Raw genomic sequence first — 27536 nt, 5'->3', positions numbered from 1 at the left:
ACTAGAGGACACACATTGAGCAATCCCCACCCCCGCCTCTCTGTTTTGCACACGGCTCTAGTTTTCTGGTGACACTGAAGTAAGGAATAAATTGAAGAACAAGAAAATAAAGTTTACCCTTGGGGGAAAATGATTGGGTTTAATGATCCTGCTGCTGTTTCGATCATTATCTCTCCCTGTTGCTTATTTACATCCCATCCTGTCACTAGACACGAGGTCTGGGCTAGGAAGGGGCTGGTGGAACTTTTTAACAGCTCCACCCCTTGTATTGTTTACATCAAATAAGTGTTTGGGGTGGGTGGGGGTCGCTAACCCTACGAGGACTCAGGTGCAATAAATTCAGCGTGGGACCAAGCCCAGCGGAAGCTGCTTGCTAGGTGAGTTATAATTTCACACATAATCCCAGAGAGATGTTACAGGTTGGGCTGGGCCCGTCTGGCTCCCCAAGGGGTGCTGCAGAAGATTTCCTTTTGGATCAGCTGGGAAAGAGGAGCAGGTCCTACTTGGCCCTGGTGAGCTCAGGGGGAGGTGATATGGAAGCCACACAAGGTAAGGCCACTCCTGAGAGGGAGCCACATCCTTCTAGACAGACAAGTACAGCAGCTGGTAGAGAACTGGTACAAAAAGGATGCATTTGATCTCTTTTAACTATGCGAGTGCTGCATTATGTGCGAGGTCTGTTGGGCCCGGCTAACCCCCCTCTAGTGCTCTGCCATGTTTCTGCTATGTTTCACTGCGATGCTGGCTTTATAGAGACACGCTGGTGCTTTGAAGGACGTGCTTCATTGCTAACAGGCTAAAATCAAGCAGAGATATTTTATAACAGGTATGGGTGAACTAGTCTGACCCAAATGAGAACCAAGGGAGTGGATGGCTCAAGGGACTGTAAATGGGAGACAGGGCTCTGCACCTCTAGGTCTCTGGCTTGGATCTATACTGACAGACAGAAATCTGGCTATCATCTGACAGTTGCTCAGTGACGTGTGTGAAATGAGTTGGTGGACCTCTGTCTAATCAAAATCAACACAACAGCCTATCACAATCTGCTCTCACTGTCCCCACAGAGTAGACCACGGAGACTGAACTCTCCTTTGCCCCAGGTCTGGGATGGGGCATACTGCTGGGAACGACTGGGTGCAATAGGACAGGGACGCTTGCACTACAGCTGCCCATGCTATACCCACTGAAGCCTGGTTAGTGGTCCCAACATTTCCATTTCCTCTTGTCACTGCACATCAGGGTTTCTGGCCAGTGACTAGGGCTGAAATGTTCATCTATTTTCCTGTGGCTAGCTGAGCACTGGGAAGTACTGGTGATCCAGAAGGGTCTGGTCTCATGAAACTCCCTCTGGAGCTTCCCAGCATTAGTTTGTTCTTGAATATAGATATATTGAATCAAAATAAACCTTGTGAGTTGAATATATCCTGCTCCTAAAATTACCGCCAGCCTTCAGTTATACTGTCTCTGTTGGAAGGACAGCGAACTCAGATTATATCATAGATTGGGTCCCATTTTCACTGGGAGCCATTACTCTACGTATGCTGGTTACATATTGGCTTGTGCTACTGTAGATGTCTTGAAAGGTAAACATTAAAAAATCTAGCATCCACACAAACAACCAGTGCCTGCTTTTGAGTAGGATTATACCTAAATTTGCTATACACTGCAATATAAGAGCAAAGCAGTCATGCATATAATCCCTACGGAAAAACCCACCCCCAGCCCAGAATGCACTGGGAGACTTGATATTTGGGGACAGCTGTTCCCCCTGCATGCATGTATTTGTACCAAGTGTCACCATTTTTGTGCATTATGAAATGCAAATGCTGCCGTTGGCCTGGTATATTATTCACAAGCTACATGTGTAAGATTAATAAGGAAATTGCTGACTACTCACAAGGGCAGAAAGCCAGCTAATTCTTTGGGTGGATTGGCCGGGGCAGAATTTCCTCTGGAGTGAGTTTTTAAAATCAGACTTTTCCATTTTTAAAGTCTCTGCTTCAGAATAGGTGTTTCTCCCACACTGAACCTATGAACCCACTGTCTTTCTTTCACCCACACACACCCTATTCAGTCCGAGTGGCTGTTTATATGGGAGATTGATCAGTACAGCAGTCAAACCTACAGCAGGTACAATTTGGACTGGAGTGGGAGTCTGTAGTCTTGTACACTTGCTGTACACATACACAGTCTGAAAGCAGCACATCCAAAACACACTTGGTGAATGCAGTATATTCCATACCAAAGACTCGTCCCTGCCACGGCTGGGCCCAGCCATTGTAAGTAGAGAATTAATGTGTTCTGCTAATCAACTATCCTTGCAATTAATAAATTTCTAGCGAAACTCATCCACCTGGAGTGCATTAGCATCCTATCATAGTTGAGCTCTCTTTACAGCTCTAGGGGAAATGTTTCACAAGGTTCTTCTCTGACGTGCTCATTTTTGGCCAGTCTCAGGGTTAGGATAAACAGATAGACACTGTATAAATTTGCTGAAATAAAGAACACATGGGGATCTCCTCAGATGAGTGATCCAGAGAGAGTTCCCTGCCTACAGGTGGCTTTTCCCCTCTTTTGGCTAATGCACAGATCCAGTGCAAAGCCAGACTCATGTGGATTTGAGACCTGTAGCAGGGAGGGAGGAAACGAGGGGCTTCCTTTCTAACATGAGGAGTTTTCCCCAAGATCTTGGTGATCTGTTCAAATTGAAGTTCAGGCTGGCTCCGGTGTAAAAGAAAAAAGACTCACGAACAGACACCATGTTTACAAAATGCTGTGTATAAGCAGTAAACAGTGAACCAAATAACGACACACCTGAATAGGGGCAGAGAAGGACTCCTTTTCCAGCACCCCCTGTCCCCACATGTTCTCTCCTGAAGTGCCTGGAAGCAGAGCGCAGCTTGGCAGGAGTTTCCAGCCTCAGAGTAGGACACAGTGACTTCTAGGTGCCAATAATTCAGGGATTCGTAGTCAGGTGTCAGGGTTCCTACAAGGCAGGACTCTTTTCATGGGCTTCTGCGGGATTTAGGGGGAGAGGAAGCAGGCCATATAGTTTGGCCCCCAGCAGGTTTTTGGTGGGTTTCACTCTGCTCCATTGATGCTGGTGGGGGGGGCGTACATGACCCTGCATGGTGCCAGGCTCAGTGACAACACTCAGTCAACAATAAAGAATAACAAGCTGAATGAAAACTGTAGAGCATGTGGTTGAGCTGCCATTGTCGTGGAATCAATGTGGTCCAGTAACCTGCCTCTTGGCTGCTTAAAAGGTCCCTGGGAGGAGGCACCCACTGTGTATTGTATTTGATGGCAGTTCAATGCTGCTGCTGCTCCAGAGCAGGCTCTTTCCAGAGATCCGATGGGGTTCACAGACCAAAGCATGCACCTTTGGTGGCGAATCCCGCCCCCAGCTCAGAGCCTGATTACACAGAACCCCGAGCTGGGAAGGGAAGCCAAGAATCCTCTCCCAAACCATGAGCGACACCACAGTGATTTCAGCAGCTGCCACGATGGTCTCAGGATTGCAGTGGCTCTGGTTGCAATGCCCTGCTCCCACTGCACTAGGGGGAATAGATGGTGGATAGGTAGGGTCCTCTCTGCCACCCCATCTCCAGAGCAAAGCTATATGCTCACTCCCAGAATGCCCTTCTCCACTGCTCTGTGGAACTGAGCAAGTCCTGCTGCGTTCAGGATCTTCCCTGGCTAAGAAGGCAGGAAGGAGAGTGTCGGGCGAGAAGGAGGAGGACTAACATTTCCTCCACACTTACTCAAGCATTATCCAACAACAGACTCTCTTTGGGGACCAGCAGCCAGGCCCCTAACTCTGAACGGGTCACCTGTCTGGTTTGAGCAAGCTGTACAGCCTATTGTTTGCACTCCTCTGCTTTTGCCTGCTTTACGTCAGAAACATTGCGATTTGGATCCAGAAGCTGCACAGCCTTAATTCAATCCATCTCTGGTAACATAAGCAGGGAATGGACTGGTCAGTCTGCTTGAAAGCTCACAGCATCCTGAACTGTCTGGTACTGCATTTTTGCCCAACAGGGCACAATTCTTTAGTATTCCCCACCAGATAAAAATACAGCCATTCACCAGACACATGAAGAGGCGAGGTGGGAGAGGGGACTGGAGAGGAAGCTGTTAGTGTCTCTGAGTGGTACAGAATCTGCAACAGGCATGAGGTATATCCACTGTGATCTGAACTTGTAGCATATTGTCCTGTTCAATGGCCCAGCCAGTCCATCCCGTATACGCACCAAGTTTGATTTACCCCTGAGTGGCACAAATTATTAATTGCCTCAAAGTCAGAGTTTGAGAATTAAAATATTAACTTTTTTTAAATTAAGTTTTTAATGTACCTGCCATGCTGCTAAAGGTGCCAGGCACATCTAGATAGAAGACACCTGGCATGCTGCTAAAAAGGCACCAGATACCCCCAGCACCAGGTACAGGTTCTCTCTATATCAGGTTTATTCGGGGGGGCCGTTATTTCAGTGGGATATGAATCAATTATATTGGTTCAGAAGGTTCCGTAAACGAGCACCTGTGAAAAGGTGAAGATGATGAGAACTGCTCTAGTTCTCCAAAGACAATACAAGAACTTCCTGTTTTGGGCAGAGATATGTTCTTGCTATTTAAACACAAATAGGTTAACTCAGGCCTTAGCTGCAGCTGTCAGACAGAATTAAGCACTCTGGCAGATGGTGGTGAATCGTGTTGAATAAAGTGTCTATTCTATGGAAGAGCTCTGTGTAAGCGTGAAAGCTTGTCTCTTTCACCAACAGAAGTTGGTCTAATAACAGATATTACCTCACCTGCCTTGTCTTTGCTCTATAGGGCCAGCTGATTCTCCTCAAGTCCCAGTGCTGATCATCTCTGAGGCTGAGACTTGGGACATTGATGCATCCTCTTGCGTGGGCTGTGGAGAGTTTGTGGATTGGGATAAGATGCCCGAGTTGGATCAGCAGCCAAGAGCTCACAGTCAGAGTCTCACCCAAACCAGCAAAGAGCTTAAAAAGCTGGCAAGAGAAGGCCATTGGGCTACCAACCATGTGCTAAGAGCTCGGGCTTACCAGCAGATCATCCAGCACATCCCGTGCCGGCTTGTGACCCCCGACGCGCTGGTTTACAGGGATGTCACAAGCAGGCTGTTTGGAAAGCAGAGTGTGAGTTCCCACCCCTTGCCTGAATTCCTTGGAGGGTGCAGGATGCCCACTTACTGCCTGACTATGGAAGGTGTAACCGCCGTAAAGAAAATACTCATCTGCCTTGGCAACCTCTTCCCCGACATCACCTACAGCCCAATCCTCCCTGCTGTGGTGGCTTTGCTGCTGCACTACAGCGAAGATGAAGCTCAGTGCTTTGGGAATGTCTCTCGCCTCCTCGCTTGTAATGACTCCCATACCAGCTACATAGACCAGTCCTTCCTGGCTCACCAGGCCTCCTGTATGACTTTTGGGGATCTGGCCAACAAGCACTGCCCAGCAGCCCACAGATTAATAGCCAGCACCTCTGAGAATGTCTTTGAGGTCTATTCTGAATGGTTGGAGTGGATATTTGGTGACCTTCCATTTGATTATGCTATCCGCATCCTTGATGTGTACCTGCTGGAGGGACAGAAAGTCCTCTACCGGATCGCTCTGGCCTTGCTGAGGCAACACAGGCTCTCGGTGACCTCCGGAGAACTGGAAGTGACCAATGTCAAGGGAGATCTGAAGGCTTTTGTGCAGAACATTAGGGAGCACATGACGGCTGACAAGCTCCTGGAGAGAGCCTTTGGTATTCGGCTGTTCTCCCGCAAGGAAATCTGGCTTCTTCAGATGGCCAACAGGAAAGCGCTGGCTGAGAAAGGCATAACTGTGGTGCAGCGCAGGTAGGACTGATTAATTCACCAGCGTAGCCAGGTGATGTTCCCCACTGCTACTACAAACTCCACCTGGGGAGAGATGGCCTTACAGATGCTTGACAGAGAATGGGAATGAACAGAAATTATACAAGTTGGGCCAAATTAATTCCTCTCTCCAATGCAATCTCTGCAGCTGCCTCAGAGACAAATTGTCACTGGAGTAACTAACTGCATGAGGGATGAGTGGCATTCAGAAAACAGCACTACTCACGGGTTCTCTTCTTTTTTGATAAGGGAAAGAAATTAAATAAAGGAGAAATTGCTGAATTGGGCCCCCCCTACACACACACACACATTGGCTGGCCTTGTTAACTAGAATATCTGATGAGCAGAAACCACATTTTTAACAGTAATGCTGGTGTTTGGGGACTTGCAGAGCCCTCCATGATGGAGAGTTGGAGCACGGAGTCAGAAAGAAGTGCCATCTGCACTGGGAAAGGAACTAAGCTTGAGCATTGGCCTGCTAAACCCAGGGTTGTGAGTTCAATCCTTGAGGGGGCTATTTATGGATCTGGACCAACAATTGGGGATTGGTCCTGCTTTGAGCAGGGGGTTGGACTAGATGACCTCCTGAGGTCCCTTCCAACTCTGATATTCTATGACTCTATGACTGGGACAGCTGCAAGGGGCAGCCCAGTGGGTGTGGTTGGCATGGAAGGAGCAGACAGGAACAGGCAGTTGTGAAGCAAGTCACACACCCTGTGATGTTTCCCAGCTATGGAGAGACTGAGAATGATTCTTAGGGAAACAAACACAGAGCACCACGATGAATCCGAGATTCACAAAGTAACTAAGCACCACAAAATCAATGGATGGTGTCCCTGTTAAACCGAACCACCATTGCAATCAAGCAGCAGTCATGATTATTAAGTATCATAGCACTTAAATAAGTTTCCTGGGAGCATAGGTGTAGTTTGACTTCTATTTTTGGGGGAGCAGCTTCAGTCAGGCCAACAGGGCCACAAGTAGGTGGGGGGCGGGGAATTCCACACCCGCCCAAGGCTTGCAGTTTTGGGGGGGCAATGCCCCCTCTGTTCCCCACCTCCCCAAGCTATGCCCATGCCTGGGAGATGTCCCCAATTAAGCACATTTCCTGTGAAAGGGTCTCCTATTTAACCAGAGTGCACTGTACTAATATCAGTGAAGGGCTAAGGACATTGGTGCCTAGTACTGTGCTATGACAAACACACAGCTCTGCCAGGGCTTCTCAGCCTGACCTGCAGCACTCTGCTATTCCAGCTGCTGACCCACATAGACCAGCTGATGCATCTTATACCCAGCCTGCCAGTGCCATCCCGAGGCTGACCAGATAGCAAGTGAGAAAAATCAGGACAGGGGCAGGGGGTAATAGGCGCCGATATAAGACAAAACCCAAAATATCGGGACTGTCCCTATAAAATTGGGACATCTGGTCATCCTAGCCATCCCTTCTGCCTGGCTTGGGACCCCACAGAGGTCTGCCAATGCTGCCCTCAGTCCCCATGCATAATCATGTGCTACTACATTAATGAGCATTTTGGCTGATTACTGTTAATCATGAAGATTGCAACAGCACGCAAGGGCTCCAGTCAGGATCAGGACCCCGTTGTGCGAGGTGGTGGACAAACAAAGATGAAGAGATGGCCCCTGCCCCTGTGTAGCACCTAGCACAAAGAGGCTCAAGATTGGGGTCCCAGCAGCTATTGCAATATTAATTTATTAACAACAGGGAGCTTCCAATCTAAAAGACACAAGAAAAGCTGAAGCACTGGGGACTAGGTTATTACGTAATAAGTGCGTGTGTTCGCCATTTTTTAGACACACCCCAGTCTTGAACTACTGAAAGTGAAGGTAGCTGTGTGCCGCTGAAATCTTTCCTCCCTCCCACAGGCAGCTGTTCCACCTGGCAGTAGACATGCTGAATTTCAGCTCCGCCATCGTAACTGCTCAGGAGATGCGCATCGTGTGGTCCTGGATTCCCGAGCGTTTCTCCTTATTCCCACCTGTCCTGTTATTCTCCACCTCAGAAAACGGATACAGCCTGCAAAGGTACAGGGACAACTGCAAAATTAGAGATAATGGACCAGATCCTCAGGTGATGTAAATAGGCATAGCCCAGTCACCGTCAATGGCACTACCCTGATTTACATCAGTGGAGGATCTGGCCCAACATGTTTAGCCAAGGAAAGGAAATAATATCTGAGCAGGTTTCTAAGACAGATGGTCTGTTGGATGAACTTCCCTGAGGCCCATGGCATAGATAGCTTGACAAAGGTTTCTGTAGAGTCACTCCTTTCTAAATCTTAAACCCACATATTCCATTTGATGCCTGTTTTACCTGAGGTGCAATGAGTTTGCTGGGTCTCAGTCCAATCCACTGGGGACAGGTGTCCACAGCACAAAACCACCATCACTCTCATCCTTGCTGGGGAGAGGCCAAGGACTGAATGGGCCATGAAGACTGAACTCAGTTCTCTCTCTCTAGAGATGGTCCCTTTAGGTCAAGGTTGAGGCATGTTAACAGGGGTTGTGTCTAGAGCTGTGAGTCCATGTATAAGGAATAAAAGCTCCCTTTGCCCTTGGAGCTTGTTAAGTATGAACTTTAGGAAAAAGCCTATCTTGCTCCTCCTCCCCTGAGCAAGCATGTACTGGGCACACCAATCCCCGGTCTCTGTTCTGCCCCCTCCATCCTTCCTGCAGAGGAAGTACAGTCTCATACACTAAACTGCTGTTTGCTTCATGTGGCTGTGGCTTCTGCTGAGCCCTCCCTAGCTGGCAGTGTTAGAGGACCGACACGCAGTGACCACAGTGACGAGCAGGGTGTAAATGCCTGGACAGACAGACAGGCAGTCAGACATTGCTCCTGCGCTCTGATCCAACTTATGGAAGCAGCACAGAGCAAATGGCAATTGGTGAACTTCACCGTCACCTCTCCAGTTTGAAAATTAGCAAATAGTTGAGCGTTAAATGGGCTCCCCAGCCCCGATCCAACATGCAGTGGAGCCAACTGTAATGGGCTTGTGAATGAGGATTTCCAACCCCTCCTCTCACTCCAGGGACAGCCGGTGCCCAGGCATTGATCATCCCCTCTTGCTCCTGCTCACATTTGTCTGCCAGGCTCAGAACTTGCTTTCCCGCCCCTTGGTCTGGGCAGATGCAGCATATCCTAAGAACCAGAGAGGGAGCCTGCAGCACAGGATGCGAAGGCGGCAGCCTTCAGCGCATGGCAGGGAGCAGCGCTGGAATGTCAGCTCACAGACATGGCACAGCTCCTGCCCCCACAGTGCTTCATAATCAGAGGCAGCTCCTACGTGTTCCTGGTTCCCAGAGGCGCCTTCTCTGGGGCAGAGGAGAAAGTAAAACACTGGGGCAGCCAAGCCCAAACGGAGATAGCCAAAGGGACCAGCTAGTTAGCAGCAGCTGCAGTACACGTGCTAGACAGGCACCGGGACTTAAACTGATCCTGCCATTGCTGAGTGCTTGCAAACAAAGTTGACTTAATTTAGCCCAGTCTTTCTTCCTTTCTTTCTCATGATTTTCCACCCCACCCACCCCCGCATCTTCCAATCCCTCTTCCTCCAAAGATCTTCAGTTACTGCCCCCTTCCGAAAATAATCATCTTCCCTGGAATAATCTCAGACTAGCTGACCCTTATGATCCGTCTAACCCTGTGTATGATTCCCCCTCTACTCCACTCTGGGGCTTGTGTAGACACAAGAGTTGCCTCAGGAGTGCTGACACTGACTTAGCTAAACCAATGTAACTACTGAGTGTGTGAGGTCACATTGCATTAGGGCCTGCACCGGTGCACCCCATATTGCATTTGAAGCCATGGGTGAGATTTTCCAAAGCATTCAGTGCTGACCTAACTCTGCTGATGTCAGTACTTCCCTTGACTTGGAGTTAAGACAGTGCAGAATGCTTTTGAAACACCCACCCCATGCATCTACACAGCGTCAATTGCAGCACACCGCAGTATGGGTAGGCATCTCAGGATACCTTCCGCTGCTTCCCAGATCACAGCATTCAGAGCCAGTTTTGCAGCAGATGGTGGGGCTCCCTGATTGAGGACCCCATCGAACCCAAGTCCTGAGTGCCTGGGCTACGCGCACCACGTTTGCGATTCTAGCCAGGGCTCACAAGTGCTGGGCTTCTGGACTTGGGTTTTGTTTTTTGTTGTTTTTTTGGGGGGTGGGAACGTGGTGGGATAAAAGGGCATTTAAAGACTTCTTTGGATAAAAGAAACCAAAGAATAATGACATGAGATGTGCAAACACTCACGTTGGAGCATTTGCTTCAGCTAAAACTGAGATGCCACTTTCATTAGCAATCCTTGTCTCATCTTAGACAGTCAGGCCACACTTACTTCTCAACACAGGACAGCTAAAGTAGAATATATTGTATACTTAGCAACCTTGACAAGGTTCCTCCAGTATCTTAAGGCACATATTGCTCCTTTGTACTTCTCTTTCCTTTCCCCTAAGTGTTTGCTACAAAAAGGTCATGCTTCTTCTTAACTGCATGTAGCGAGGCGTGCTTGTGAAATTATTTATTTATGCAGGTTTCACAGTTTAGACAAAAAGCAGACTGTGGCCTTCTGGCATTGGAGAGTTTGGCCACTGATCTCAGCAGGGTCCGGCCTTTTATTCTGATCTCGATTACAGTGGGGTAAACCAGGATTAACTGAGTCAAATGGGGTTACACCCCAGAAGAATGGCTGTAAAATCAGAGTCAGGCCTTGATTTTATACCCCTCCCTTTCCAGCAGGTGCTATTTTTATGCTCTACACCAAAACCCTGCTTAAATGGAATTAACATGTTCTACATCGCGCTCGCTGCTCCTCTCGTGTTTAGATCAGGCAGCCAACTCCAAAGGGAGGGGAGGCTCTCTGCATCAGCATACAGACACGGAGCTGATACTGTGCTCCTAAATGAGCCCTTGATTGATGGCAATGGGTTGGTTCTGGCTCTGACTCCGGTGCCTGTCCCCAGGCTGCAAATAACACGCAAAGGGCTGGGGAAGACTTCAGTGGATGCAGGAGCAGTGCAGGGCTAACATAATTGGTCCTCTGCCACCCACCCTCGCTAATCCCAGCACAGAGGGCATGCTGGGGGCATGGAAGGGAAGTATATGCAGTGTCAGGACCCCAGCTATGGGAGCGCAGGTCAAGGCCAGAGCTTGGGTTGGAGAGGACTTGATAACATGGTCCAAGGCCAGTCTAGAGGGTCAAGGCCAGAAGCAGCAATCCATCATGCTCTGGGATCAGGTCAGAGTTGAGCGAGTCAGATGAAGTAGCATTAGTGGAATCAAGGCAGGGCGAGGCGTCAGGAGGGCAGCAGGGAAGTAGGAGTGAGGCCAGGTATCAGGGATAGCGACAGGGGCAGGGGCAGGAACCAGGCAAGGTATCAGGAGTACATAACAGAATCTGTTTTCAGCAGCAAGCCACAGATCCACCACAGACAGACGGCCTCCAGGTGTTTTCCCTAGGTCTTAAATAGTGCACCTGGGCCAATCAGGGAACGCATTTGGCTCCATCAGTCAGGACCTGTGTGGGCAGAACACCCAGTGCTGCTTGAACCGGTAGGGCTCACATGCTGCCATTCCCCGCTTTGCCAGAGCTGTTGAGCAGCAGCATGGACATGGCAGGAACCAGCAGGCCTGAGGGTCCAGACCTGCGGGTCCTCTCCTGTTATGGAGAATCTGTGCTGCAGTGCAGCCGCTCTGACTTACACGGGGGGCTGGGCTGGAATCCCAGAAGTCCCAAGGGGGCCTAAAGCCTCCAGACCGGAGCCGCTCAGAAACCACAGGGCAGAATCTGGCTCCAGGGGCACAAGGACTGCAGAATCTCAGGCTCATAACATTTAAGAAAAACATCCAGGTTAAAACAAAGCTTGCCCTGCAACCACACCACCCAGTTCGGTCTTTTCATTCTAAGCCTGGGAATCAAGGTTAGGTAGTGTGGCGAGATTTTATGTCTGGATTGAGCTGAACAATTATCCGCTTCGCTGAGCAAAACTTATGGCTTTAGCATATCCATCATATGGCGACTTCCTCAGTTACTACACCAACACACAAGTTGCTGGAGCTAAATGATGAACTGCTTCTGCCACTCCCCTTTTATGAGTTTGCACAGGCAGGCTGTTTAACGTAACAATAGAGCAGCTATTGTTCTCCTCAATCTTTTACAGGTTGCTGTGGCTTTCTGTATTTGAAACAGGTTCTCTGAACCCCTAACCAAAGAGATCCTGGGCCAAGTGCTTCCCTACAAGATAAATCACATGGGTTCTGTCGAGGATGAGTAAAGCCCTTGGGTTGTAAATGCTAGTAGTGTAAAACTAGGGCACCTGATCCCCCACAATATACCACCACCATCTCCAGGATAGCAATGGAAACCCCTGTAAAACCCAGACAGGGAATTACACAAGCTGCGATCCACAGAGAGGAAGTGATGGGAAAAATGCAAGGAAGGACCATCTTATAATGGGGACCTGGCCTTGGAGAAAGGGGGAGGGGCAACTCATCTGAAATCACGCTGTACAGAAGGAGTGAGAACGCATCAATTCAATGTCTGTATCCATCAATGCAGCCCTGGTCATCAGTAGCTCTTACAGATCTAATGTGTAGAGTGACCAGACCAGCAAGTGTGAAAAATCGGGATGGGGTGAGGGGTAATAGATGCCTATATAAAAAAAAGTCCCCAAAATCAGGACTGTCCCTATAAAATTGGGACATCTGGTCACCCTACTAACGTTCCGTCATGTGTGCTGGGCCTAACAATTCCAGGATCAGGGGTCCTTGCTACCTTATCTTGTAGTGCACAAAAATGGCTCCTGATCTAGAGGCTCACATAAGTATTCTGGAGCCCCCTCCTTCCTTGCTGCTCTCTCCCCTCATCCTCTGGCTGCTCTACTTCTCTCTCTCTCTCCTCCCAGTCCAGCTGGCAAAGAGAGTTATTCTCCTCTCCTGAACCGGAACCCTTGCTCCTCCAGGTACATGCTGTGGTGAGGGCTTCTAAAGTCAGGACTGTTTCTGGCGCTGATGCGATTCCATTTGTGACCTTAACCGGTCTGTGGCTGTTTCCCCAGCTGAGAAATGGGGGTGACAATGAATGGGTGTAAAATGCTTTGAGGTGGAAGGTGCAATTCTACATACAGACCGAGCTCCCTTTTGCTGACCACCCCACTGCAAAGGAAGGCAGGAAAATACTCTCCTATTTTCCTACAGTGTAAGCAGGACAGGCAGCCGGGGGGCGGGGGGAGGGGAGGGAGAGGAGAGGGCATCAGACATGGCTCAGAAGGGAAATCCAGTTACTGGGGAAGGGAAACCAAATGGCAAGGAAACTGCAGGCTGACAGCCACCATAATTGATGCTGCTGGGAAAGCGAGCAAACTGCTGGGACCCAGAGCACTTTGGGGAGAGGCTGGACACATCACATCCAATTTGCTGCCACATCAAGGGGCCAGACAGTGGAATGACAAGGGACTGTTTCACTCCCCTGCAGGGTCTGTAGCCCCATCTCTGTGAGCCCCTGTGAATGTGACGGAGATGGCGGCTCTCTAGGGAGCCCTGACTGCTGTAGAACCTGCCCAAATGCGTGATGGAGCAACAAATGCAGAATGGCAGAGGGCCACTGATACCTAACACCCCTGTGGCAAGGAGCTAACAAGGGACTCTGGCTCAGTGCTCTAGAAGAAGGTGAACTCCCCCAACCCCATGGTCCTGCCAATCTGCCCTAACGGGAAAATCCCAGGGATCAGTTTAATCCTGTGCCAATGATCAGGAATCTCTGCAGTTAGACATCTGGGGACAGATAACTTCCTGTATCACCTCAGGTCTATCTCATCCAAGACCCTGCCTCCATCAATGGCCAACAGCTGATATTTGAGAAGAAGGTGAAAAACCCTATGACACACCTAGTCGATAGTGCAGGAGGGGGAAATTCCCCCTGAACCCTTCTCGGGCCCAGCTGATGTCCTACAGCAGGAGATGTAATCACCTGAATTATATCACCATACAGAGATACAGATGGCATTACTGGCTTAGGAATGAGGCATCTTCTCTCTATGATGTGGCAGCACGGCAGAATGAAGTGACCCAGGAGATGCCACAGCCTTTGCTAACCGTCTCCATTCTGCTGTAGCTCTCTCACTCGCTCACCCTCCACTCCACTGTGGTGGACCTGGGGACATCCGTTTCATGGCTACGGTAACCGGGTTAACCTGTACTTGTGAGCTCTCTGGCCCAGATCCTTGAAAGTATTTAGGCGCCTAACTCCCACTGAAATCATGGGGAATTAGGTGCCTAAATATCTTTGTGGATCTGGCCATTTGTGTCTCCTCTCTCCCAACCTGAGCCTCAGTGATACAGGTGGGACTGTCTGCCCCTAGTGATGCCATCTCTAGTGTCACACCCCTTCTGAGCAGCTGCTGTCCAGGAAATAGCTGCATTTTGACTGCTCTTTCTCAAAGACACGAGGTGGGTCTCAACCAGCTCCCACCACAACTGGGTCTGTTCTTCCCTTTAAACTTGGAACCACAGGGAATTTCACAGACTCAGATCTGAAGGCCAGAAGACAGCCGCCCTCCGCCCCCCACGTGGGTCTTTATTTAATTATATTCAGGAGCCAAGGTGCTTTGCAATGATTAAAAAAGGCACACATGGATCATGGATAAACTAGCCAAAACAAGGAAAAAGATGAGAGCAGCATGAGAAAAGAAAAGTCAAGAGACAGTTTGGAAGGAAATGTGGTAAAACGGAGATAAAAATAAGCAGTAATAGGGAGGGGACAACACAGGCCGTGGGGATTGGATTGGCTTGTCTGAGGCCTGCAATGTGCAGGACCAGCAATGGTGTCATTCAGCCTGTCCCTGAATCTCTGCACGGGACGTTGCCTCAGCCTCTGCCTTGCTTGTCCGTTTCATTAACCAGTTAATGAATATCAGCCTGTCTGAGCAATTGCATGTACTGCCAACAGCAGTGATTCCGCGAATTGCCCACCAATGGGAAAGCACATTGCGATGCAGTGTACAAACCCCACGCTGGCCTGGAAAGGGTTAACAAGCTGCTGTGTAGTCAAGAAGCGCTGTCCCACTACAGTGGCAAGGGAGGGGCTAAAAGAGGAGAGCCCATTGGGGGGCTCTCTGGGTGGGAGAGCAGACCTCCAGCTCTCCCTCTATGAGTGTGATTCCCAGGTCCCACAGATGTGCCCACACCTAAGAATAGCAGCGTGTCCACAGCAGTATGGGTGGCAGCTTGGGCTAGTCGCCCACGTACCTACCCAGGGCGTCACTTCCCAGCTCAAATGCAACTGTACCCTATGAGAGAAGCTGAGCTGGGAGCCAGGAATTGACTAGAGACTGCTGCCTCCCCGACGGGCAGGTAGGCCTGTTGCAATGCTGTTGTCTTGGGTTTGCTACCAGTGACTAGTCTGTTGTTGCTGGGTAAGACAGCTGCAGGTGGGGCCCTGCCTGAAGGGACAGACGGCCAGGTAAAATCCTTTTGTCTTTTGCACCTGATCTGGGACTCAGCAGTGTTTTTTGCGAGGCCAGGAGTGACCCTGTCACAATCATGTTCCAATACCTGAAGGAGTCAGGCAAAGAAGGACTTAGGAAGAAAAGTTAGACCACAGCCATGTGCTGGGTGTATTAATATATTTATATCCCACTTTGCAAAGGCCAGTAACGAGGAATGTGCCAACCCGCTGGGCTCTCTACCCAATAACTCTAGGGTAAGCTGCCAAACCAGGTCTCTCTCTCATCAGTTTCAAACTCAAACCAATCCACTTTCTTTGTTGTCACCTGCAGGTTTTACTCATGCTGTGAAGGTTACGAACCAACAGTGCTGCTCATAAAAACGATGCAGGGGGAAGTAAGTATTTCCCAAACATTGAAGAGTGCTGTGAGTGTGTCCCAGTTTCTGACTGGTCTGGGGAGAAATGCATAGGAGGGCAGCCATATGCTGCACCAGCTTTGGTAAACAGAGGCTTGGAATGGGCAACAGGGAATGAATCACTTTATGGTTACCTGTTCAGTTTATTCCCTCTGGGGCACCTGCAATTGGCCACTGTTGGAAGACAGGATGCTGGGCTAGCTGGGCCTTGGTCTGACCCAGTATGGCTGTTCTTGTGTTCATACTTATTCGGGAATCAGGATAGTTATACTGGAATAACTGGGCTGTCCCATTGCCTTCTGTGGGTTTGCACCAACAGTACTGATTGGAACTTTGTAACCCACCCCACTGAAGATGTACAAGGAGGAAGAGATTCCATCCCCCTCTCCTATAGCTGGGCTGGCCCTGCAGGGCTAATAAGATTTAAAATTTATATTAGTCACTAAAACTAAAGTAGTGGCCCTGGATCCACATATGGGGCAGATCAGGTGAGTGAGAAGGGACCATTTTTATTTAGGCTCTGTCTACACTGGCACTTTCGTCGCTAAAACTTTTGTCACTCATGGGTGTGAACGCCCCTCCCCAGCTCCCCCGAACGACAAAAGTTTTAGTAACGAAAAGCACCGGTGTGGACAGCACTTTGTCGGTGGGAGCTGCACTCCCATCAACGAAGTTACTGCCCCTTGTTAGGGGTGGTTTTATTTTCTTGCCGGGAGAGAGCTCTCCCGGCGATAAAGAGCAGCCACCCGGCACACCTTACAACAGCCGTGGTACAGCCGTGCCGTTGTAAGGCGTGCAGTGTAGACACAGCCTTAGTTTCCTTTCTGTGTAGAACTGCACTTTTGGGGAAAATGCTGCCCTCACAGCAACACAGGGGACCTCAGCTCTGATCTGCTGCTCTCGAAATTCCCACATGGGGCCCACAACAAGGTACTCAAAGGAATGTGTGTGTAAATCTACTTTTGCCACCCCTGCCCTCACCCCTGCTCGCCAGCCTGTCGTTTTCAGGATTCACTCTTCGTATTGCTTTTCCTGCTGGACTGAGTTGTGAACTCCAAACTGTTCTTCTTACTCTCCCCTTCAAGGTGTGCGGTGCGTTCCTCTCTTCTGACTGGAATGAAAGGAAAAAGAGTGGGGGAAGGTCCAGCTTCTTTGGAACAGGGGAATGCTTTGTTTTCAGTGTAAGTCTGATTCTGTTTTCTGCTGTATCTTGTTTATGGTTTGTATATTTTAAGGGTTAGTTGCGGTTTTTGTTACCCCTTGTAGAATTCAGATAGCACAGCAGGCAGATACTAGAGACAATTCACCATGCTCCTCAGTCCTGATAGAAGAGAATGCAGGGGAACATAGAAATCCCTCTGTCAGGTCAGAGCCATCTTGCTCAGTATCTTCTCCATTCCATCCCTCTAGTCCATGCTTCTGGGTGCAATAAACCTTGCAGTGTAAGGTGCAGTGTAGCCTGTTGGAGCTGCAGCAGGCTCTCGCCAAACCAGGAGACCCTCAGTAGTACTGTGTCATGGTTACAGGGTTAGCAGCACCTCTGACCCCTCTTTGCATCCCCACAGGTGTCAGCCCTCGTGCCTTTACCTCTCCTGGGGCAGAATTCTCACAGTCTCAGACTAGCCCTGGACTATCAGGTTTCCCCAGCAGTCTACCTGGGTTCAGTGCCTGCAGTTCTTCCCTTTGGGAGCTGTGCTTAGTGGGGTATATAGTTACCAGATAGCCTGCTTACACCAGAGCAGCCTTCTTAAGCACAGGTCGGTTTAATCTTAACAGTAGGAATAAAACATAAAGAGCAAAAAGGGACTGTCAGAGAACAAAAGATCTGCAGGCATGTCTATCTTCCTGGAGCCCAGCCCTCTGCGATGGGAACTGAGGACAGTCTAGCTTCTTCACAGTGGCGGTGCTAGGCCACTGCAAACCATGCAACCACAGAGGACTCCGAAGCAGTGGGGGACCCTAAAGCTCAGACCAGCCTGTGAGGGCTTTTCATTTGGCCTGCCAGGTGTCCGCTACTCCCTCCTGCTCCCGCTGGGGGCTCTGCTTTAAGGATGGCCCCACTACCCAGCTGTAGCTCCACCCAAGGCTCAGCATGGCTCCAGCACCTGCATTTCCACCATGGTCCCACGCTGATCTGCCTCTGAACCCCCACCCTGGAGGACGCCCTGTAGCTGGGAGTGAAAGGGGCTATCTGACAGCCAGGGAGTGCAAGGGCCGGAGCTGCCAGGAGCCCAGAGCCAGCTGGAGCCAGGTAGCAGGACTCTCTTTACAGTGGCGCCCCCAGTAGGGAACGGGAAGGAACAGCTGATGCCCAGTGAGCCAAGCAGAAGGCCCTTGCTGGCGGCTCTGGCCCTTTTACCTCCCCTGGCCGGGCAGAGGGGATCGGGGAGGAGACTCAGATGTGGGTCTGCGCAGGGACACTGCAGCCTGGGAACAGGCAGGGGAGCCGGCTGCTGGGAGCCTAAGGCAGAGCCAGAGCTGAGTAACAGGACTGTCCAGACAGCAGAGCCCCCAGCTGGGAGCAGGAGCTGAGCACAGGCAGGGGAAGGTGGGGGACAGGACCAGCTCTGGAGGGAGTCACCCACTGCTTCCCTGGGCCTCTCCCAGCACCCTCACTGCCCCCATTTTCCTCCCAGTCCCAGAACGAAGCTTTGCAGGGGACCCCAGAGAACAAACACCACCATGGCTTCTTCAAACCCTCCACTGGGGGTCTGTGTGTGTGAGAACATCTTTTCAGCAGCAACTGCCTCCCGTCCCTAGAGAGAGTCTTTTAATCCAGCCAGAAGCCCTTTATCTTAATTTCCAAGACTCGGACTCCTGTCCCCTTGACAAACTGGTCTGGTGAGCTCAGCAGGGGATTGGAGGAAGACTATCAATGGGAATGGCTTTTGCATTATCCCTTCAGTGCTGGCAAATGGGTGGCTATCTGAAGTCATAGTACACTTTCCTGCCTATATGCAGTCAGCCTTGGCTTGAATTAACCTCATATTCAGACAGTAAGCCCCCATACAACAATCAGACAAAACCATATAGTATTCATGAATTGTTAACTGCCCCACTTCCTGCATGGAGCTGGAGGCCTTCCAGCCCAACCAGGAGATCTCCCCAGTGGTAACCCAACCATCCGACACTGTAGTGACATTTTTCAGAGTAACAGCCGTGTTAGACATTGGTGGAGTTTAGCACTAGTAAGCCCTAAAGACCAGCCACTACTGATGGACCTACCTCTAATATCCACATGAACAGCCAACCAAACCACCCCACAGAACGTCAGCCATAGCAGGATTTGGAAGGCTATGCCGCCCATGTGTTGCTTTTGTTTTAAAGGTACGCCCTGAAATGGAGAGATACGAGTGGGTGTTCATCAAGAAACCAGAGCTGACCAAAGCAGTGCCACGCTCCCCATGCCAGCGCCTTCCTTCTCCCGCCTCCCCTGTCCTCAGCACACCTCCTCCCGATGGCCACTTAGCCAGTTCAAACCATCTGACTGTGCCCGTGTTGCAGAGGGCTAAAGGTCGCCTCTCCCCATACCTGGCAATCAGACACTTCCTCCTGCCTTCAAAAACAGCCTCCATGTTCATGTCCGGGACTCGGGAAGGAATCGTTATTGGTAACTATGCTACCATTACACACCCTCATACACTCCCAAGAGAATCCGCTGCCCCTGCCCCAAAGCACTGTGAGACAGACTGTGTAATTTACACACAGCCCTCAGAGGGATAGGATGGAGCTGCACCACTTTGCTCCAGAGAGCACAGCGGGAAGGTACATGCTAAACCATCCCTTGGGGCGGCAAAGAGTGCCCCACAGTTTGAAAACCATTGCCTGCCTCCTGCCAGGAGCCGGCGGATCAGAAGCTGGTGGGAGCTGCTTGGACCGCTTGGGCCTCTGGCTCTCCACGCTGTGGGAGCCGCGGGGTGCTGGCTGGCTGCCCGGCAGTTCTCTCTGCCCTGGTCCCTGAGCCAGGTCACCTCTGCACACCCAGGTGCCCCTGGCACGGCTCCAAGTTGTACCCCTGATGTGCTTTTGCCTTTCCCCCAAAGAAGCCCAGCATCAGCTGGCCCCGTGGAGCAGGCCCCTGCCCGCAGAGCCCAGCTGCCATGTGATCCTCCCCAAAGCCCTTGCTCGCCGCTGCCCTGGTGCTCCTGGTTCTGCTGCTGCTCCTCAGCCCAGAAGTGACGCATGGGGTGTTCACGTGCCCCCCCGGAACCTTTAAATTGTGCCACCCCCCCCCATCAAAAGTTACGCATCATCTCTGATAAGTGGCATGGTTAGGGTTCTTATCAGACAGGCCAGTCTCTCCATTCACCCATTAACCTGTTGACAGCAGGTCCCCAAAAGTTTCTGACCTTCTTTTGCAGGTGGTGGCGGAGGCCAAGCTCTGTACATTGATGCCGATCTCTACTATGGGAGAACAGAGCACTGCGAGACATTTGACAACCCTCCTCTCTGTCAAGAGAACTTCCAGGTGCAGCTCCTGGAAGTCTGGGGCTTTCAAAATGCCTAATCACCATGAAATCGCCGCTCCCTGTACCATATTAAGGAATGAGAGATTCCTCTCCACTACACAGGATACCATGGCTGGTGATGAGCCAGTTGCGATCAGATGACACACAGATGCCTGACTCTAATGGAGGGAGTCCGCACATGGGTTTCTCTTGCGGCTCTGAACCTCACTGCTGTTAGCCATTCTCCATATCTTCCCCCTCTGTCACAAGGCAGAGTTATATTATGGGAACTGCCATACTATAAATGTTTAATAATCATTAATAACAAAAGTCCAGAACCTTCACACACAAATCAAACCAAACCCCAAACTTTCTGAGGTTTGAAAAAATTGAGTTAATTTTTGAGGAGGGAGCAGGCTGGATTCGACAGTTTTCCTGTCTCTCTGTGTTCTTGGCTTCACTTTGAAGTGGAAATACCACAGACCTCATGGTATCTAGCACTGGGCTATGAATCTTGCTGGGACTTACAGGACCTCCATCCTGGTTCCAAGCCCAAAATGTTTTTTATAACCATGAGTGGAACCTATATCATCTTTGAGGATCGACAGTCACTATTAGAAGTGACACCTGTTAGTCCTCATATAACACAATACAAGTAGCCCTCATGTACAGCTACCATTGTTAGCAGTGGAAGTTGCCAGATAGTTACCATCAGACCTGTGCCCATTAATTTTCTGTACCATCTCTTAAAATGAAACCCATCAGGATAAACTGAAGGTGTCCTCAAATACCCACTAGGCTCTACTCCAGCCTGAATACTTATAACTTTGTAGTTGTGCATTTGCACTACACATGAATGCAGGCAGGTGATCTGCTTCTTGAGTGGACAGATAATGCAGGACAACAGCAGATCACAGTGGGCCTTTGGTATGAAAAGAGTTGGTGAACTCTGGGGATCAGGAGATTCCCTAGAGGGAATATTTTTGGCCAACCATCTCTACAGGCTTCAGACCCCTCAACATTTTCCATAATATCATGACACTTCAGTAAAAGGTTTGTCATAGGGTCAGAATTACTTTCTCACTCCACGAGGTATGGCTTTCAGGATCAGAGTTGCAACATGTCAATGGATCAGCCCAAGAAGGCACCCTGCCACTGCACCTGTTTTGTGGATAAAGAGAGGGCTTCAGTCCCCAGGACTGTCAATCACAGCACTAAATTAATCTAAAAATATGCAAATCCACAGTTATGTCATTTATTGCCAGCATAATATCTCATTATAAACCCCCCTCATTGGGATGTTTATACTCTCATGAAAATGTGTATTCAGAGAAAAGGAATAGGATGATAGTTGCAAGGATCTAAATAGTTAACACATCTAACAGTCTAATCTAACATCCCATAGTTATCAACATCAGGATAATAGGAAAGATGAAATATTAACATATACATGCTGACAGGCAGGATAAATACACTCAATGGGTTTTGGAACCTATGTGTAAACGATTTAGCTTGCAGAAGGAAAACATATTCAAAGCCCAAATACATTTTTCCATTTACAGTCTGATTTTTCTTGTGTTCATTTTCTCCAGCTATTCAGAGCAGAAGTAATCAATACCTCCAAGGGAAGCAGTCCCAGAAATGCTATGAGACAAGAAGAGGGAATGATAGCAAACTCACACACTAGTCAGCTATGCAGCCATGTGAATAATTAGCAATTACCTCTATTCTTCGGAATGCATCTTGTAAGATAAAAGATATGATGGGGCTTGAATCTCCACTCCCTCTCATCAATTTTATGCTAGTATAACTCCACTGAATGTGACAGATTTTAAATGTGAGAAACAGAATAGACTCAGAGCCTCAGTATTTCAGACGAAGCAATGTGTGTAGATGTTCTGAGCAGGTCCTTTTGCGGATGCCATCGCATATTTCAACGGGGCTCACCTTTTTCCTACAAGCTTCCTATTTTGTCATCGCATGAGATCTGACAGTTATAAAAGTGAGGCATAAAGATCAGTGGTATCACTTCATGCCTTGCCTCTGGCTGAGACACTCTTTTTTACATTTGAGTTCTGCTAAGATTTTCCCAGTGTTTCCCTCTTTCCAAGGCCCCATGCCGGACCAGCCTGTCTCCATTAGGTTTCCCATCAGACTCCATCCTTTCCCAGGGGCTGAGTTCGCTGCCTCTATAGAAATCCTGACTCCCCCCTCTTAGCTCAAGACTCTTCTTACTTAGCTGTCCATCTTTGCTATGCCTTTGTGTATTGCCTGGATCAAGATTCAGGGTATTTGATTGTAAAGGGGAACTGGGTCTCATCCAAAGTACCTAAAACACTTGAGACTTGAGGCCCCATTATCTGTCTTTGATGCAACAGCAAAGCCTGCCAACCTTTGTGATGCTGTATGTGCCGCATACCCAAGCTATCTGCGGATTTCAGCTGTAAATCACAATAAATTATCAGGGTGATTATTACATTCAATTCCCATGATCTGCAGAGTGGTCTTTGTCACTTTTAAAATGTATTTATTATTTTACTTTCTTCTTTGCACTTTTATTCTCTTGCTGTGTAAAATTCAAAACAATTAAAGGAAAAAAACCATAAAGCAGTGCGGGCTGGGTGGCTCAAGGGCTTGGTAATGGGATATAAAGAGATCTTTCATCTACCTAAGGTACTTATCTGCCCCCTTCCCCATTACCACAGTATCTGAGCACTTCACAATCTTTTAATGTATTTATCCACACTGCAACTCTGTGAGATAGGGTAGTGCTATTATCCCCATTGTACAGATGGAGAACAGAGAGGCTAAGTAACTTGTCCAAGGTCACACTGGAAGTATGTGTCACAGCAGGGACCTGAAATCAGTGCTCCCAAGTTCTAGGCTAGTGCCCTAACCACTGGATCATCCTTCATCTCTGTTGTGCTGTTACTTGACTACAGCTCAGGTCAGCAGAGCCGGAACTTTGCTGCTTCTTGGTGACCTATGTGAAATGAGGTGGTGGATCTCATTTCATTCTCCAGGGGACGGATAATCACATCACAAAACTACTACAAGCACAACTGTCATTCTGTAATTCCCTTACTGACAGCCTTAACAGAGAAGTCTAGAATTAAAAGGGTCATTGGAGACTGAACACAACTGAGTTGTTCCTTCCACATTAGGGTAGACACATCGTAGGGTACCTATTTTTAATCTAACAGGATTTCAAACATGTATAATAGGCCAAATTCACTACAGTGTAACTCCAAAGAATCCCATGGATTTACATCAGGGATGAATTTAGCCTAATTAATTTATTTTAATGTCCCATAATTACATATACTGATGGGGAGCTCTGGAAATATGCACATATTCCCTTGTTCCTTTCAATGCCCCAACATTTAAACATATGCATGAGCGGCACCACAGATATATGCATGTGATGAATCAGGAGTTCTGCACCTGTTTATTGCAAAGATAGTTTGATCAAGAAGGCTCTTTTCCATTTTCTTTTTATACTTTAACTTTATTTCAATAATCTAAAAAAACAAGAAAATTCAGGCAAATTTTGACATTAATTGACATTCAGGTTGGGAATTTAAACACAAACTGAGAATTCCCATAGCAACTGCAACTCAGTCACTTTATACATTCAAGTCAGGTCATGAATCTGACAGCACACAGCGTAATGCAAAATGCTGTATGTACAGGTGAGAAAGTAACAGTCTCTGTGGGAATAACAACTTTGCATTTCCTGACTTTTGTGCCTGTAAAAGTTCAACAATAATGCTGTATGGATGAGATTCATTAATGCAAAGGTACTTACACTACACTGATTTGCTTTTTAAATGGTACCCTTCTACACATACAGCAGGACATGCTTATCATCCACATCTGAGGCAGACACATATCTGTGACCCCTGTTTATCACACGGATCATAATAATCTCACTGTTATTTTGTGCTTCTGACATCTGCTTGAGCCAGCTATAGCCTCTTGTCTTTTACTTAGATTGTAAGCTCTTTGGGTCTGGGGCAGTCTTTTTGTTATGTCTGTACAGTGCCTAGTGCAATAGGATCCTATCTCTGGTGGAGGCCTCAGTGTGTTCCACAATACAAATAAATAATACTATCCTTATAACAAACAAACACACATCAAAAGGATTTAGAAGACAAAACTAATTCCCCAGGTGGGTTGCACAGATTCCTCATAAGAAAGCTTTCCTTTCATTGTACCAGGTAGAGCTGCCATATTAAAGTAGGGCAAGTAAACCAGCACTCTTAAAAAGTAGAACGTTTGGCTTCCCTGTCTTAGAAGAGGCAAAAAGTGGTGGCTTTGCTGAAAAGTAGGCCAATCCTACTAAACATAGGGTCTCTGCTTACCGTATCAGAGGGATAGGAGCCAGGTCAAATGGGAAATAAAATGAGGGAATAACTGGATAATTCTGGACCTTTTCATTTACACACATTCGTTTTGCTTGATAATGAGGAAAAAAAGTGCCAAGGAATATATACTCTTGACTCTAAACCACACAGATCAGCAAAGTGGCTGGCAACTTTCAGAACTCCTGAGTGACACTGTGGGTGAATTGGTTAGCAACAGCTATATAAATATTTGATCCTAGCATTACTCTTTCAGAAGCAATCTAAAAATACAGAAAAATAAGCAGCATGTACACATTTCTCCATTTAGAGCTTCACTGCCATGTATCTCCAAAAACCAGAGAGAGAGAGAGCAGCAGAGCCTCAAGTTGGGTCCTGTCACAGCAACACTAGCAGCAGGCAATAGGGAACCAGGAGCTCTTTTCCTCAATGGTTCTGGCACTAGTGCCAACTTGCAATGTCCTGACTGGTGTGTGTCCCCTACTGCCCTCTGCTATGAGGTCTAATCAGGTATTTGATTGTCTAGCTCGCCAATGCTTTAGGGTTTAGGCCAACTAGCTATTTAGACTGATCCTGACCTGGTTCCGTTGAGATCAACCACTGGCATCTTCCAGCATATTCTGCACGCAGGATGCACCCTGGTGTGGGTCACCTCCAGGCAGGGTGCATCCCAGGGTGTGTGTGAGGGGGTGGGAGGGATGCTGGGACCCCTCCAGGCAGGCACACCCTTGGGATGGGGGAGCGGAAGCCTGGTCCCTCCGGGCAGGGTTGCATCCCAGGGAGCCTGCTGGTCTCTGGGGGCTGCACCCTGGAAACCCAAACTGTGTTCATGGGGGATTGGGTTCTCAGTAGGGTCATGACCTCTGCCCTGAACTCGACAGGGTGCTTTGGGGTCACGACCTTTGCCCTCCTGCTGCATCCCCTCCCTGCTCCTCTCCTCCGGGCCCAAACTGTGGTTCTGCGCATGTGCAGCCTCCGGGGGGGAGGGGTGTCTGGTGCGCAGGCGCGGTTTCCATAGCGCCGGGTATACACAGCCACCGGCGGAGGGGAGCGAGGGGCCGCGCCATGGCGGGGGAGCCGGGACCCCAGAGTGACGCGCTGTGCGAGCTGGAGCTGCAGGCGGTCATCGGCTTCAACGGTACCGCGCCGGGCTGTGCCGGGCCGCTGTGGGGTGACCCTGCTGCCAGGGCGTCTCCATGGGGGGTTTGGGGAGATCTAGTGGGGAGGGCTGTGTGAGGGGGCTGGGTGGGGGGGTTGGGGAGATCTAGTGGGGAGGGCTGGGTGAGGGGGCTGGGTGGGGGGGTTGGGGAGATCTAGTGGGGAGGGCTGTGTGAGGGGGCTGGCTGGGGGCGTTGGGGAGATCTAGTGGGGAGGGCTGGGTGAGGGGGCTGGGTGGGGGGGTTGGGGAGATCTAGTGGGGAGGGCTGTACTGGGGGGCTAGGTTGTGGGCCCTGATGGGGGACTGGGGGAGATCTAGTGGGGAGGGCTGTATGAGGGGGCTGGGTGGGGGCGTTGGGGAGATCTAGTGGGGAGGGCTGTATGAGGGGGCTGGGTGGGGGGGTTGGGGAGATCTAGTGGGGAGGGCTGTGTGAGGGGGCTGGCTGGGGGCGTTGGGGAGATCTAGTGGGGAGGGCTGTACTGGGGGGCTAGGTTGTGGGCCCTGATGGGGGACTGGGGGAGATCTAGTGGGGAGGGCTGTATGAGGGGGCTGGCTGGGGGCGTTGGGGAGATCTAGTGGGGAGGGCTGGGTGAGGGGGCTGGGTGGGGGGGTTGGGGAGATCTAGTGGGGAGGGCTGGGTGAGGGGGCTGGGTGGGGGGGTTGGGGAGATCTAGTGGGGAGGGCTGTACTGGGGGGCTAGGTTGTGGGCCCTGATGGGGGACTGGGGGAGATCTAGTGGGGAGGGCTGGGTTTGGTGCGGGGACCTGAGCTCAACTCATAATCTATTTCAATCTCTCATAAAAGGCCCCTCCCTCATCCCTGGGGAGCAGTGACCTTCCTCTGCGGGTCCAGCGTGTTTGAGGGTATCTTGGGGTCCCATGCACACCCTGTTGCTCTCCTCCTGCCAGGTCCTCTCTCTGGACCCTGCCACTCCTTTTAACTGACTAAAAACATCTCTGCCTGGCAGAATTGCCTGCAGAGCAATGAAGTCACCCCACCTCCATCCGGCCTCACCTAGCCCCCCCCCCCCCCCCCAGCCTGTTTTCTTCATCATCGCTCTTCGTCTTGGGTCTCGATTTTGTAACCTCAGGGCAGGGGTGCATCTCTTGCACCTGTCAGTAAAGTGGCACACCTGCCTGCTATGCTACATCAACAGTAACATCTGGACTAGCGTGTGATCCTAGTGAAGATTATGTTCGTTTCCAGAGGAATGGCCATAGTTTCGGAATCCTGAGATCCAAAAGTTTAAATCTAGTTCTTGTCCTTGCCTGTGTTCTGCATGGGTCTTTGGTGGATGCAACAGAATTCGTGCAGTTTACTGTGCATCTCCTGATGAGAATTTTAAAACTAAGCTTCCATGTGTGTGCTCTGCATGGATGTTAAAATCCTAAAGCACTTATCATAAGAGTAGGGGTTTGCCCTAGCTTCTTGTCCAAAACCTCCTCTCCCCACATTGTTGCACAGTGTGCCCATTATCTTCTAGGCTGCCCAGCTCTGTGCCCCAGAGGTGGATGCACTTTGATACTGGTGAAGGGTTATTACATTTCCAGAACTCCTTTCATGGACCTTTACAAACTATAGACATTCAGGGATCCCTTTGCCAGCCCCCAAATGAATGTATCTAGCTCAGACGCATGAAGAACACGGGTAAGGCCAAGAACTACATTTGAACTTTTGGTTCCATGGATTTCAAGGGAGAGCAAAGGAGAGGGTTTGTGTGACAGAGAGAGAAACTTGGGGAAATATTGAAAGGGAGTGAGTGTAGGAAAAGGGAGGTGATAACTGAATGTGGGAGA

General features: G+C 49.5%; 2 protein-coding genes across 3 annotated transcripts in view; both read left to right on the top strand.

Annotated features, from left to right (window-relative positions):
- The first annotated feature begins 309 nt into the window (after positions 1-309).
- LOC140897559 (TBC1 domain family member 24) lies at positions 310-22676 on the top strand. 2 transcript variants are annotated; one of them, XM_073310314.1, is made up of 7 exons: positions 310-377; positions 4834-5869; positions 7772-7930; positions 15685-15748; positions 16855-16950; positions 19097-19379; positions 20131-22676. In XM_073310314.1, the coding sequence occupies exons 2-7, from the start codon at positions 4944-4946 to the stop codon at positions 20274-20276; spliced, it is 1674 nt and encodes a 557-aa protein (XP_073166415.1). In that variant the 5' UTR covers positions 310-377; positions 4834-4943; the 3' UTR covers positions 20277-22676. The 2 variants fall into 2 exon arrangements, with proteins under 2 accessions (XP_073166415.1, XP_073166414.1); XM_073310313.1 differs by having other exon boundaries at positions 360-549.
- A 2936-nt stretch (positions 22677-25612) lies between these two features.
- Positions 25613-27536, top strand: part of CFAP52 (cilia and flagella associated protein 52) — a 31790-nt gene continuing 29866 nt past the window's right edge. Inside the window, exon 1 of the mRNA XM_073310286.2 lies at positions 25613-25719. Within this exon, the coding sequence (XP_073166387.1) occupies positions 25647-25719 (73 nt within the window). The 5' untranslated portion in view covers positions 25613-25646. The remainder of the gene's footprint in view (positions 25720-27536) is intronic.

The sequence above is a fragment of the Lepidochelys kempii genome, chromosome 14 (assembly GCF_965140285.1).
Source record: "Lepidochelys kempii isolate rLepKem1 chromosome 14, rLepKem1.hap1, whole genome shotgun sequence".
Lineage (NCBI taxonomy): Eukaryota > Metazoa > Chordata > Testudines > Cheloniidae > Lepidochelys > Lepidochelys kempii.
Note: the sequence above shows the minus strand (reverse complement) of the source record. Positions and strands in the feature narration are given on the sequence as shown.